Source organism: Pygocentrus nattereri, chromosome 30, assembly GCF_015220715.1.
Source record: "Pygocentrus nattereri isolate fPygNat1 chromosome 30, fPygNat1.pri, whole genome shotgun sequence".
In the NCBI taxonomy this organism is placed as follows: Eukaryota; Metazoa; Chordata; class Actinopteri; order Characiformes; family Serrasalmidae; genus Pygocentrus; species Pygocentrus nattereri.
Window position 1 is genome coordinate 6,367,843 of NC_051240.1, and position 15,498 is coordinate 6,383,340.

The following is a 15,498-nucleotide window of genomic DNA, read 5'->3' on the forward strand; positions in this document are numbered from 1 at the left end:
CGTATCAGTATGCATGTCCACTAACCTCGATCAAAAGCTCATTTGCAACCTGCTCAACAAATTTAGCTGATATGTATGTTAATTAGGACTCACTGTTGATTCACTTTGAAGTCATCAGCTCAGTAATAGCCTTTTTGACTTCAAATTGACTAAGAGAATAGATTACTGCTAACTGACACAGGCATGGGAGGTAGATCATAGCTAACAGACAGTGACTAAGCTAATACTGCACTACCTCTAACTAATTCTAATTGGTAGTGGCAGGGAGCCTGAGAAGCACAGATAATCTTTAGCTAAGTGTGGCTTTATAATCAATGCAGCTGACTTACTTACAGTCATGGAAGATCAGCAGTCGTCTCCGTTATTTAGGGAAAGGATTATCTTTCAGTTAGAAATAGTGCTCCTGCAGGAGAACATTTCAATGGTGTTTTTCAGAAGAGAAATAAAACTTTTATCTTGTTATATCTTTCTGTAGAATTATCTAACAGAATTGGACACATCAGCTAATTAGGATGCTATTTTTGTTGATAAGTGATACATCTTGCCTCCAGTCATGAACCCATTGCCTGTCATTGACTTCCTCAGATTCGGAAACATTGGTAAACCAAACTAACCCCATCTTGAACTGCAGGAAAACACCACTAAGCTCAACCCCTTTGAACTCTCTCACACAAGAGCAAAGTCATGTTCAATGCCAAAGTGTCAGAGTGCCACACAGACATCAAACCTGATGTTTCTGTATTGGAGGAGCACACTTAGGGTATTCTGCTCTATCTCTCTCCATACAGCACTGAAATTTTCTATTCCATAATATATTGCTGAAGTACAGCATCCCAAGCACTGCCAACCAGCCTTTCCAATGTTGATATTTTCTCTCCTGATTCTCTAGGAGACAGTGTAACGAAACAAAACTAAGAGGAAGGATTATTATACTAAGAATCGACAACTTAAAATGAGTGTCAAGTTGTTCCGTCAAACTGCTCTGGGAAGAAAAGAATGAAGAACGTCACTTGTACCCTTCCCTGAAATGGTGACTATAAGAGAAGGGGAAAAAGCTCTTCAATGGGATGAGATTTGAGTTTTTTTTGGCATTCTGGACCAGTTCTCTAGACCATTTACCATGAAAAGTGCTCACTATGGAAATAATGTAAGCATTTTCCATTCAGTGTCATAGTGTTCTGTTTTAAAAATGTTCTATATAGTTCTTCATGGTTTCCCCAAGCTGAATTCCAAGGAGCCTCCATCATAAAAACAGAAAACTGTTTTTTTTATATATAGAACTCATTCACTCGTACATGTTTAGCAGTCTGAAATTTCTTCCCAATAAGTCATCAGCATGCACTTTTTTGTCATGAACCCAAACCAGCAGGAAGTCACGGAAGTGTGGGCAGCTACTGTTTTCAAAGTGAGAGGTGAAACAGTTTATTGTAAAAAGATGTTGAGTGACTGAGTGTTATTTTAAATGATTTAATACATGATGTCATTAAAGACTTTCGTTAGATAAGTTCATGCCCAACTAGTATGTGGGCCTAAGCTGTGTATTTGCGGGAGGCTTGGAGGAGGAATATAGACAGACAAATAGATGGATGGATGAATAATTGAATTTATTAAAATTTAAAAACACTGAATTTATTATTTTTAGATATTCTCAAGGTCTAGCTACTGGGTTTTGGTGGCAGTGTGCTCAAGCAAAATGGAAAACATTTTTTCCACCTAATCATAAAAACCTATTACATTTGTGTGATTTTCTGACATGTACTCTGCTAAAGACTTCCAATAAACAGCATCATAGAACAATAACATTATAAGTAGTCTTGTTACTGTAGATTACTTCCTTCTTTCCATGTGCTGTAAGTCCTCAGCGCGCCTGCCCCTGTATGGCAGCACATTTATTTTGCCTGAGGTACATTTTGAACAAAACATCTGACCTTTAACTACATTGATTTTCTTGGAACTGCAGCTATGATGGCCTGGTGCAGTTACATTACACAGAGCTTTGTACAGTGGTCATTTTAAAGTGGGATTCGTGTCTTTTTAATAGCTTCATGCATAATAGCTCTCATTTATACTCACAATGTAAGCTGTGCATGCTAATAAGTGGAAATTTAAATAGGTAAATTTAGCAGAAGCATGGAGATAATCAGAAAATTAAAAAAAAAAAAGACTCATTTACTTCTGTATTTAACCCAACCGTGCAGTGAAACACTACATACACACTAGTGATGACATACACTAGGGGGCAGTGACCACACTTGCCCAGAGCGGTGGGCAGCCCTATCTACAGCATCCAGGGAGAAGTTAGGGGTTAGATGCCATCTACTGTCGGCTCAGGGGGATCAAACCGGCAACCTTCCGGGCGCGAGGCTGGTTCCCTGACCTCCAGCCCACGACTGCCCCCAAAATAAGTGCAGAATTTTAATTACTGCTTCAGAATTAAATGAACTGATAATGATTTATCTAGATGATAACATATTAATAATAATAACAATAATTAATAATTATATAAGGTGACTTTTACAGTAAAAAAGTCATATTACATGGGGTTTAAGTGTTACTACATGCACTGAAGCAGCATTATAACACCGTTAAATCACTAAAGCAATATTACTTTCAATATTCAAGACATTTTCTCAGTATTCCTTGCCACCACATAGTGACCAGAACTATTTTTATCTTAAAATATTACTATTAGTTACAAGTAACTGCAGCTTTGCCTCTCTGTGTGAGAGTCTCCGCTGTGGCCTCAGCATGAAGGCCAGGAGAAAAACTGTGTGCAGCCCACAGTAGCAGCTAATGATCCGCGTAGAGTTAGTCTCTGACCAGCTGGATGCAGCGACAAACAGGGGCTGTGGGGAACCAGGGGGAGGGTGCATGTGTCTGTCTCCACAGGCACATCTAATGAGGACAGATAGTCCATTGCAGACAAGACCTCCTCCTCCTCCGCTGCCTCCACAAACTGAAAACCCAAAGTGGTGGAGTGCAAGCCAGCCTGAAGCTAGCACACCTGATGCTAACTGCCTTTGATTAATCGCTTTTGCTTGTCCGTTTCATATCATAACTCTGTAAACACAAAAAAGGCCTTCCTGGTGATGAGGAATGCTGGGAAATGGAGTGTGGCAAAGCTTGAATGCCTTCAATAAATGCTAGACACCGTTAACGACCCCAGACAGATCCATAAATCTCCCTGCTATTGCGACACCTCCTCCAGCAGGCTGCTTGCCAGCGCTAACGTGGATCATGCAAGGCCTGTACAGCTAATCTGAACAACTGCCACTCACCACCAATGTAAAACGGCATTGCATCGCGGTCCAAACCCACATGCTTGTGTCGAAACCCAAGTACTATCTGGCACTGGAATCTAATTTGCAATTACACCCTCTGTTCCCATTCCAGAGCATTCTACTCTGAACCTTTATCTGCGGCAGACAGCAAATAGCTTCTGACTCCCAGCCTCGCCTTAATTACGGATGATAAAGAACTCCGGACGGCACGAAAAAGAAAGGAACCGAAACAGCTGGTGTTGAGATAGCACATAAAGTTAGGAGATAAAAAATCCATTTTGCGTGTTCGGGGAGAAAGATGGGAAGATAAATCAGCCAAGAGTGAAATTTTTGGCCTTGTTAACTTATTTAGAAAAGAACGTGTTCAGGAAGTTTGCAGGCGAGGCGAAAAGGGAACTCGGTAGCGCATCGTTCTTTGAATCTCGGATTGCTGTGTTCGCCCTATGAGGAATGCCCCTTAACCTTAATCCTCTGAGAGAGATAAAGCCTCACAGTGGAGATACAGTGCTAAGCGGCCTCTAGAAGCGGTAAACAGGTCCTCAGAGTGCTGCAACAGAATCAGCCCTTCTGGCAGAGATGAGCAGATAAGGTCCCATGGTCCAACATAGAAATGATCCGCAGGGCGCAGGTCAAGGATGCTCAAGAAGGTGAGCAAGCCTCACAGCAGAGACAGCAGACAAAACATAATAGGGGGAAAGAAGAAAATAGAGAAGTCTCTCTTACAGATGACCCTGTCCTACAACTCCGTATAAGCACCACTTGAATGGAAAAATTGTAAAGCATTGGCTTTCCACAAAAAACTGCCCAAATGTATCAAGGACTAAACGTTCAGATCTACACTTTCCATAAAATTCCAAAAATTCCAAATGTGGTAACTGCTAGTGATCATTGCACTTTATTTTTTAACGTCAGCCAGTGAAGCAGTGATGAAGTTAAACCCTCGGGACGAGGTTGATTAGCTTTTTTGATCCAGAACTAACATTTAGTATTAATACTGAAACTCACTATTGCTCTTTTGCTGAAATAGAGTTGTTGCCTAAAATCACAGCTCATAAAAGAACTAATAAAAGAACTGATAAACAATCGCTCCGTGCAAAAAGAAGAAAACAAATAGCAATAAATTATTATATATAAATTATTTATTAAAACTAGCAAAAACAGGTAAATGCATGTAAACTGTACCTATACTGTATTCAAACACTGCTGTTATACATTTACCGAAATAGAAATTCACGAAAGCAAATGATCATTTTTCTTTCACAGTTAAAAGTTACTACGACAGTGTGTCAGAATAACTAATGGAACTAGTGACACAGTTGAGCTACAATAAAAGGCAACATTTCTAAGAAATCAAATAAACGTAATTTCAAAGATTTTGAGAAAACATACTTTTACTGTTAATTGGTCTTGTTTGGCATCCCTGCTGCTGGACTTTTAACCTCATCTTTCTTTACAGATTGGCATTACAATGTACATTTGTCTGTTTTACTCTACTTTGACCTTAAATAAAGTTATTTTATATATAAAATTCATTTTAGATTTATGAGCGAACAAAATAAGCTTCATTTACTCCCAGTAATTCAATATCATTCTTTTTTTTTGTTTAAACTTGTCACTTCCACAGATTGACCACAGTTTCCAGCTTTTACTGCTGTCCCCTAGGAAGAGCAACAACGGCTGCAGGTAAATATCATATATACAGTCAGTGAGTGTATATGTCATAAATATCATACACTCAGTGGGAGTATATATCATGTCTGTCATACATAGATCCAATGAGTGTATATGTCATATGTCATGAGTGTATATACATCAGAAAATCATATATCATTTTTCACATATACATTTTTTAAATGCATTATATAAACAGTCAGTGCTACAGCTCCTCTGTGACTGTGGCCTCTCACTCTTGTCCATTCAGCTCATGGATTGTTATTACAGTGAGGCTCTCGGGGGGAACTAAAGTTCCACTAAGCTGCTGCTTTTGTTCATTTTCTGCTGGTTGATTTGTCCATAATTCTCTAGCAAGTGCTGTCCGAGGGGCTGAAGGATCTTTTTGAAAGACATTTCAAAGCTTCTATCACAGCAACATACAATGCGCTGCAACTGGGCTTTGGCCATCACTATACAGACAGTTCAAAGTAGGAAAATGCTTCAACGGTTCTTTTAGCAATACATTCAAGGCCCTTTTACATTCATATATTCAAATATATGTTCATATGAATTCATAGGAAGAGTAGGGCCTGCTTTACACACTGAGATACTTTTCTCCACTGTTAGGAAAAGGACTGCGGTGTGTGTGGAGGTATGTGAAAGTTACGGCATAGTCAGACCCTCAAATCACCTTTTTCTGCTCCCGCCAGCTTCTGCGCAGTTTGATGTCCAGTCTGTGGGCGGCGGTGGCCCACTGAGAGGCCAGCCTGCGGATGCGCCGCTTCATAAAACTCAGAGACTCCTTCCCTGTCCCCACCTGATCCAGCAGAGCGCTCAAGTCTGTACGGAACGCAGCCTGCAGAAGAGAGGGAGAATAATGAAGAAGCAACAGCAACACACTTTCAAGAGCACCATGGTGTGAACAGTTCTGTGGTTAAGGAACACGTCATGCATCTGACGTAAACCTTGTCTTGGGACCTTTAAAAAGCAATTTAGCAAGGAATTTGTGAATGAGGCTCAATCTCTTTATTTATTTAAATGCACTTCATGCACTGGAGCTATTAGCAAAGCTAATGTAGCTACAACCCCAAATCAGAAAAGACTGGGACAGAAAACGCAAATATAGAAAAAAGGATTTCTAAAATGTATTTTGACTAGTACTGCATAATTAAAAGATTCAAGGAATCTGGTGGGATTTCAGTGCATAAAGGGCAAGAGCACAAGCTTAAGCTGAGTGACTATGCTCTCTGAAAGGGCTGAACAAAAATACTTCATTGCGATTTTTCAAACCAACATTGCGGCTGCAGTTTTAATACAATTATTTTCCATTAATCATCATAAGCCCTTTTTTTACCATGAAGGCGAGCACATCCATTTCAAGACCGATGCTTTGTTTGGTTAAATTTGCCCATGTGATATTTATTAACATTGAACAACGTAAAATATAATTAAAATTGCAGCTCTTGCACTCTTTCACAATTTCATTATAAAAGGATTCATTATCACTATTCACTCTCATTATTATTCATCTGTTTGGATTCATTGAACTCTTTGGATGTCTGGTTCCTATCACCACCACTGTGAACAATTCTCAATGTGTTAGTGGAGCATTTCACACCAAACCACTCTGAATGACTGATTACGTAACATTCGACACAAATTAAAAAAAATAAATAAATTGGTGGAATTTCCCTGAAAACAAAAATAAGTGCACACGCTTTTACATGTTCATGAGTAAACACACCGAGACACACAGGCAGGCTTTTATTCAGTCTGACAGTCGGAGCGCTGTAGTGCCTGTGGGGCTCCTGTGGGACTGGAGTTTGTTTGTCTCTTTGCTGCTCTCTCTCTCTCTCTACTCTCTCTCTCCTCTCTCTCTCTCTACTCTCTTTCTCTCTCTCTACTCTCTCTCTCTCTCTCTCTCTCTCTCTCTCCTCTCTCACTCTCTACTCTCTTTCTCTCTCTCTACTCTCTCTCTCTCTCTCTCTCCCTCTCTCTCTCTCTCTCTCTCTCTCTCTACTCTCTCTCTCTCTCTCTCCCTCTCTCTCTCTCTCTCTCTCTCTCTACTCTCTACTCTCTCTCCTCTCTCTCTCTCTACTCTCTTTCTCTCTCTCTACTCTCTCTCTCTCTCTCTCTCTCTCTCTCTCTCCCTCTCTCTCTCTCTCTCTCTCTCTCTCTACTCTCTACTCTCTCACTCTACTCTCTCACCTCTCTCTCGACTCTCTCTCTCTACTCTCTTTCTCTCTCTCTACTCTCTTTCTCTCTCTACTCTCTCTACTCTCTCTCTCTCTCTCTACTCTCTCTACTCTCTCTCTCTCTCTACTCTCTCACTCTACTCTCTCACTCTACTCTCTCTACTCTCTCACTCTACTCTCTCTACTCTCTCTCTCTCTACTCTCTCCCTCTCTACTCTCTCTACTCTCTCTCTCTATACTCTCTCACTCTACTCTCTCACTCTACTCTCTCACTCTACTCTCTCTACTCTCTCTCTCTCTACTCTCTCCCTCTCTACTCTCTCTCTCTCTACTCTCTCTACTCTCTCTCTCTACTCTCTCACTCTACTCTCTCACTCTACTCTCTCACTCTACTCTCTCTACTCTCTCTCTCTCTACTCTCTCTCTCTCTACTCTCTCTCTCTCTCTCTCAGTAAAAACTTCATTCGCTCTCCTGCACCTTTATGTGCTCCTCTATTGCGCGTATCGTAAACAGCGCTGCTGGCTGATAGCTCTAATCAATAAATGTCTCTCTCTCCTCTCTCTCTCTCTACTCTCTTTCTCTCTCTCTACTCTCTCTCTCTCTCTCTCCCTCTCTCTCTCTCTCTCTCTCTCTCTCTCTACTCTCTACTCTCTCTCCTCTCTCTCTCTCTACTCTCTTTCTCTCTCTCTACTCTCTCTCTCTCTCTCTCTCTCCCTCTCTCTCTCTCTCTCTCTCTCTCTCTACTCTCTACTCTCTCACTCTACTCTCTCACTCTACTCTCTCTCTCTACTCTCTCACTCTACTCTCTCACCTCTCTCTCGACTCTCTCTCTCTACTCTCTTTCTCTCTCTCTACTCTCTTTCTCTCTCTACTCTCTCTACTCTCTCTCTCTCTCTCTCTACTCTCTCTCTCTCTACTCTCTCACTCTACTCTCTCACTCTACTCTCTCTCTCTCACTCTACTCTCTCTACTCTCTCTCTCTCTACTCTCTCCCTCTCTACTCTCTCTCTCTCTCTCTCTACTCTCTCACTCTCTCTCTCTCTCTCTCTCTCTCTCTACTCTCTACTCTCTCTCCTCTCTCTCTCTCTACTCTCTTTCTCTCTCTCTACTCTCTCTCTCTCTCTCTCTCTCTCCCTCTCTCTCTCTCTCTCTCTCTCTCTCTCTACTCTCTACTCTCTACTCTCTCACTCTACTCTCTCACCTCTCTCTCGACTCTCTCTCTCTACTCTCTTTCTCTCTCTACTCTCTCTACTCTCTCTCTCTCTCTCTCTACTCTCTCTACTCTCTCTCTCTCTACTCTCTCACTCTACTCTCTCACTCTACTCTCTCTACTCTCTCTCTCTCACTCTACTCTCTCTACTCTCTCTCTCTCTACTCTCTCCCTCTCTACTCTCTCTCTCTCTACTCTCTCTACTCTCTCTCTCTACTCTCTCACTCTACTCTCTCACTCTACTCTCTCACTCTACTCTCTCTACTCTCTCTCTCTCTACTCTCTCTCTCTCTACTCTCTCTCTCTCTACTCTCTACTCTCTCTCTCTCTCTCTCTCAGTAAAAACTTCATTCGCTCTCCTGCACCTTTATGTGCTCCTCTATTGCGCGTATCGTAAACAGCGCTGCTGGCTGATAGCTCTAATCAATAAATGTCTGTTCAGAGCTGCATGCATGGCTGGAATAAAATTCTCAATAAACGCTTTAGTGAAGAAGTGGAGGATGTGTTACCCACAACAACCCCAATACAGTTCTGGCATTTTCTTCAACTCCCTCCGTGTGCTCTTTTTTTTAAATTAGATTTTGCTGTCTGTCCCCGGGCTTTAAAGAGATAGTTTGGTGCAAGGTTTTCTCCTTCTTACCCTGAAAGCAGTCGATCAGTCGCAACATGATGCACTGCAAAAAATGGCATCTTATCAAGTACAATTATCTTGTTATAGTTGCAAAAATCGAATACTTCTCTTGTTGAGATTGTTGTAAGCTTAATAGAACATTATACACACTCTCAGTGATAAAGGTAGGAAATTGTCATTGGGCTGGAACCCTCAAGGGTATATCTCAGTACCTTTATCAGGGAACATGACTGTACCATAATCTACTCAAAGCATATTTTCTTGTTGTATTAAGTTGCAATGACTCCACTCACCCCAGCTCATCTCCAGGCTTTAATTTTATTGTTCTGTTTAAAACAGTCGGTTATGAAAAGGTACAAACATGTACTGTTCACCTGGAAAAACTTCTTTAAGGTCCACAATTGGACCTAAAACCACTGTTGTACCTTTGAGGGAACACTTACGTAGTTTATACCTTGATTAATGAAAAATGTACCTGCACAGAACCTTTATTTCTAACTGTGTAGCTTATTTCTCGACATTTTAGGTAGTTTTAGTAAAATTGTCTCACTATACGGGCAGAAAATGTTGTGTGTTTTAAGAAATATGCTTGAAACCAGCAAAATCATCACTTAAAGAAATGACCTAAAACAAGTAAATAATGTTTAGACATAAGCTAGGCAATACTGTAATAAGTGCACAACCATATAACCATGTAATATGTGAAATATAAGATACACTGACTAGACTTAAGATCTATTTACTTGACAGTTTACCATTCTTGTAGTGTGTCTGAGGTTTCCTCACAGGGACCTCATTCATAACCCAGTCATATGCACTGATTTGAGAATCTGTTTTTTGTTTAATCTGAGGGCCTGGCGACTGATATTCTTCACTAGAACTAGGCTGTGCAGCTAGATAACAGGCTAAAAGACAGCTAACAGTCCTAAACAACCCCATCATCAATATCACAGGTTTGAATTAAGGTACTTAAGGTATGACTAATTGGAAAATGCCAATAAAGGAAGTCTTAAAAATGTCACTTGAATCAATTACACCCTTCAAATGTCTGGTTTCAGTCAGAAGTCCCCTCAAACCCAGGCTGAATTCCAAATGGCTCCGTACTTCCAAAGTGGTGTGCTAGCTATGAAAGTTTAGAAGTTCTTCTACAGTGAAATAGTGCAGCATTTATCGAGTATGGATGTGTCTGAGTCCCGAATGTCTATTTCTTAGCTATAGTTTGCACTGTTTCATGATCCAGTCTTTAGATTTCTGTGTAGTGCATTCTATGTAGTCTATGTAGGGGGCAGGGAGCTGTCTGTGATTCGGCCCCAGCATAAGAACAAGGACGCCTCTGGATTGGTGCTAAATAAGACTTGCGGTTGTAATTTGGTGACCAAAAAGTACATATAAAGTACTTATGTTTTTGCATTAAAGAGTGTTGTGTTATCATATGTTCATTGTTATACAACAAAAAGCAATATACAGCAAACATTCTCCTCAATCACTCCATTTCATGAAGCACCTAATGTGCAGTTCTTTTGCTGATGTTGCTACCAGAGGCAGAACTCTTTAGTGAGAGATTGAACAGAGCACTGACACTGTGCACTTCACCAATCTCCAGCACCACTCTGTGAGTTTGCATGGTCTACCACTCCCTGGCTAAGCTGTTGTTGCTCCCAGGTGCTCCCCGTTGCTCCTGTAAGTGCTCCCAGCACTTACAGTTGTCTGGGGCAGATCTAGCAGGACAGAAATTTCACAAACTGACTTGTGTTAAAAGCGCCATGTTTAAAGCCACTGAGCTCTTCAGTACAACCCATTTAACTAGCAGTATTTCTCTGTCAAGACTGCAAGGCTATTTGATTAATTTTATACACCTTTTAGCAGTGGGTGTGGGTAAAACACCTGAACTCAGTAAACAGGAGATGCGTGCCAAGACTTTTGTCCATATAGTGTGGTTAAGGTGGACAAAGTCATGAGAATGTAAGAGGAAGTGTAAAAGCATGAACACTGTGGCGTGACTCTAGTTTTACTTTAGAGTCAGGACGGAAAACAAGCTTCATGTCAGGGAATTGTTTCTGAAAGCTAAGCACACATGCGTGCACACACACACACCTACACACACACACACACACACACAGACTCACACACACAGACTCACACACCCTACATGAGGCAGGAATCAGCCTGGAACACATTTCTGTAAATAGCACTAGAGATGCAGGCAGCACCAGGAATTACAGTTACAACTCATTAATTCAGCACAAAGGGCCAAAAAACAAGAGGCTGTGTGTCTCTGTGTGTGTGTGTGTGTGTGTGTGAGAGAGAGAGAGAGAGAGAGAGAGAGAGAGAGAGCAAAAGAATGTATAGAACAAATATTATCAATGAATGTATATTACTATTACAATATTTTTAATATAGTAAAACAATTTTATTGTTTTAACAAAAACATTGTTTTGCTACACTATTCCAATGTTAACATGCAGTTACACAATTATTGCATAATAATTACACAATAAATTACATTCTGCATGTTTTTTCCAGCTGTTTTTCCACGTTGCGTGTCTGTGAGCTTCAAGTGAGAAATAGTTAAGACAGAAATCAAACCCTAAAGCAGTAAACAAAAGGCTAATGGCATAGGCTTGACTCCCTCACCTGTCGTTTGGGTGGGTTTTTCTGTAGCACAGGTGGGCTGCTGTGGTTTCTCCATGCTAGCGGTGGGCAGAACCACTCCACTTCACTTAGGTAGATCAAGAAGGAGCAGTCTGAGCCATCCACGCCGTAGAAGGCATAGCAGGGGTCCGAGGTCCAGCGGGACCGCATCCACTACAGCAGCCAATCAAAGCCACAAAATCAGTACAAAATAAGACAGCTGGACACGGATTCACAACACACACAGATGCTTGATTATGGAATATTAATTAAAGTAATTTTGGGAATTGTACACTATAAAAAAATTGCTCGTCAGATCAACCTAAATAAATTACTTGGATGGTGGTTGGTTAGTGTAGTGGTTAACACCTCTGCCTTCTACGCTGTAGACTGGGGTTCAATCCCCCACCTGGGTAAGAACCCTACACTATACCAATAAGAGTCCTTGGGCAAGACTCCTAACACCACCTTCGCCTACTTGTGTAAAATGATCAAATTGTAAGTCGCTCTGGATAAGAGCGTCAGCCAAATGCCGTAAATGTAAATGTAATGTACTTCATGTGGTAACAAGCAACTGAACTAGTTTTATTAACTCAAACTATTGCGCTGAGTGAATGAATCATTCATTCAAAGTATTTATTTAGCTTGAATAAAACAAGTTATTTTACTTAAAAATAATGAAGTTACCACATGAAGCAATTTTATTCAGGTTGATCAGGCGAGCCATTCAACTCAGCTCGAGTTGAGTTCCATTGAAAGGTTGGAATTACACCATTATTACTACATTTCATTAGTACAAATGGTTCTACATTGTGACTTTATACACAATAATACTGTACACAGTTCTTAAATGAGCCCGACTGGTAATGATGCTATACTCTTCATAGGCAATTATAATAAATAAATAAGGCTGGGCCTACACTACATGGTTTTTGCCTGAATTTATTTCCCCCTCATGACAAATTTTAATGTTATTCATAAGCGATTTTCCAGGTCAGGAGCTCGATCGGACGTGACTCACGGTGGAGATAGGGGAGCTAAGTGTAAAACACAGGCAGATAAAAGCCGATATCATGTTTATAAAGGTGGATCCAGATGTCAAAGCACTCTGTTGACAATTTCAGCTCAGCTGCCAGTTTGTTGTGAAATATTTCTCCAGCTTGACCCCATAAAGATGCCTAGTTTGTGCTTTAGCTACGCATATACAGGTCCGGTCTAGCACGTTTAGCTTTGTTTGTGTCATGTGATCCGAGGAGATCTGGGAGTCTGAGTTCTTTTTCATAGCCCAAACTATGTGTGTTATTCTCTGTCTTTGTCCTGTCGTCTAGTCTGAGCTCCCTCGCCACAAAAAGACAAGGAATTCTGTGACAAACTGAAGTTAAGTGTGTGACGTTCTCTGTTTCAGAAGTCTATTGAGGTTGTTAAAGTCGTGTAGTGGACGCCCAGCCGATGCCTCATCCATCTTATCTGCAATCACAGGGAGTGAACCCCCAGATACTTACGTCCACTTTTCCCGGGCAGTCAGGGAAGTGGGGGTCTCTGGGAACATCACACTGACCTGATGTTCCTTCTCTAACAACTGCAGAGAGAACAACGATAAAGGACACAGAAAACAACTAATTATAATGAGTAGATCAGAATTATAACCTTTTAAAAATGTTCATTAAATTACATTCATATTTATTTATTTACCAGCTTTAATTTTTTATTTTGGTTTTCAATTCCAGTATAGTTTCAGTTACCTTTATAAATGCATCTAATAATACACTAAATGATGAAAGGTTCACTGTTTGGGAGACAGTGAAGCTCCAATAAAGATTTATTTATTTATTTATTTCATCCAGTGAAGATATTGATTGGCTCTGCCTCTGTGTTTGACTCTCTGATCCGTGGTCCGTGCAATTTAAGGAGAGTGGACCATTGTTTTCATGTATGCATCAAGACCGCAAACACAAAGTGGTGGGCTGTTGCCCCAGTACTCTGAAATATTTCTGGCCATCCTAATTTTTGCTAACGATGAAAAGCCTGGACAAAATGTAGAATAACCAACTGCTAAAATGCATGACCATAGCACATGAGCTCATTTCCTGCCCCCTTCTCGTCCATTTTCTTTATAGAGAACTGACACAACAAATATCACAACATATTCAAAAATATTGTACTTATTCAGTTGATTTGTCATTTGTTGTTAATGTCCTTTTTTATTCCGCTTCTGTTTTTGAAAAAGAGGATATTACTTTAAAGCAGCGCAATTCACATTAAAGAGCTACAGGATATAAACATACACACTAAACATCCAGCACCATATGCAGTGGCGCTTACTCCCTCCCTCCCTCCCTCCCTCTCTCCCTCTCTCCCTCTCTCCCTCTCTCTCTCTCTCTCTCTCTCTCTCTCTCTCTATGGGGCTGAAGTCAGCGCATTAATTGCTCCACTGAGTTAGCTAACTGCTCGTCAGTGTGTTAGTGTGCTAGTGGCCAGCGGGCAGCCTGCCTCCAGAGCAGGAGAGCGGAGATTGATGAAGTAGATGAAGCTGAACATCTCTACTCCTACTGAGGCCTCCATTTGGCTAATGAGAGAGTCCAGACCCCCAACACACACACACACACACACACACAACCCCAGCAACCTCCAGAATCTGCTAGCACTCAGAAACAACTGCGTCAAATCAAATCCACCCACAATCAAATGCCACAAGATCACACAGATAGTACAGACAGCACACAGAGCAAACCTGGGGCTAAAAACATCACCTTCACACATGTTATGCATCACTGAGTTTTCTGCAAACTATTTAAATGGCCATATACTTTCACTGGCCACTTTATCAGAAACCCCTCGTTTGTTTGAGGCTGTAACCCATGTATAACCTCAGTGTTTACTGCTGTGGACTGAAGATATGTCAATGAGTGTGTTAAATGCACATAACAATCCAATAACTAACTGCAGATAATGAGATTTTGTCAGTAATCCGATCAACATGTTTACATGCACTTGAAAAATCAGATAATGGGAAACTCTGGGTCTATATGAGTCTATATGACAGGATTTCTTTGCAACCAGCCCATAAACTCACTGTGAGGCTTCTGTACAGAACAGGTAGGCACAGGTACAATAGAGCAAGGTGTTTATTATAAAGGGGGCTAGGCAAAAACACGGAAGTCGAGCGAGCGGAGGTCAAAACCAAACAGAGCAGACAAAACAAAAGGGGAACGCTAAGGCCAAGTCGAAAACGGGAAGCAAGGTCAAGTACCGACAAGAGAAATCCAACAATACAGGGGCAATCCAAAGGCAAATGAAGAGACGGAACGGGTCATACACAAAGTAGCAAACAGAGACGTAGAAGGCTTGGTAAACACGTGCAGACACAGTGGCACTACTTCACAAAGCGCAATAGAAAGACTGAGCTTGGTGAATGAGAAACAGCAGTCCGTAATCAGAACTCTGGTGATCTGGAGCGGAGATGATTGGTGGAGCGGTGTGGTGAGATTATCACATGACTCTCAGAGGGATCCTGGGAGTTTGAGTTCTCAGTGGACTCTGTATTCGGTTCAGGGTCTTGTAGTGTACCGGAGGGATGTGTGACACTCCTGGAAGAAGATGTGATGCAAGCGTAATGTAAAACTCAAATTTCATGCCATGCCTTTTTTTAACATTGAACTTTAGATGAAAATATGAACGCGCATCTTCTAAAAGATGAAGAATATTTAAATCTTTCATTTAATCAAGCACATATTGATTTGATTTGCTGCTCGCTTATTTCCCGCGCCACGGTCTGTTTTCTCACATGCGCAGACTGAGAAATCAGAAAGAAATCTGAGTAAGTTTACATGCACTGAGAAATCTGATAACTGTGCTAAAACCCCGCTCTCTTTAGCAGATTTCTTAATCACATTTCT

The 15,498-nt window shown here is 41.0% G+C and overlaps 1 protein-coding gene across 1 annotated transcript in view; it reads right to left on the reverse strand.

The window, feature by feature from the left end:
* LOC108424797 (alpha-1,6-mannosylglycoprotein 6-beta-N-acetylglucosaminyltransferase B-like) overlaps positions 1-15,498 on the reverse strand; it is a 239,736-nt gene that overhangs the window by 117,788 nt on the left and 106,450 nt on the right. Inside the window, exons 5-7 of the mRNA XM_017693034.2 lie at positions 13,105-13,181; positions 11,606-11,776; positions 5,626-5,790 (exon numbers count right to left, since the gene is read on the reverse strand). Of these exons, the coding sequence (XP_017548523.1) occupies positions 5,626-5,790; positions 11,606-11,776; positions 13,105-13,181 (413 nt within the window). The remainder of the gene's footprint in view (positions 1-5,625; positions 5,791-11,605; positions 11,777-13,104; positions 13,182-15,498) is intronic.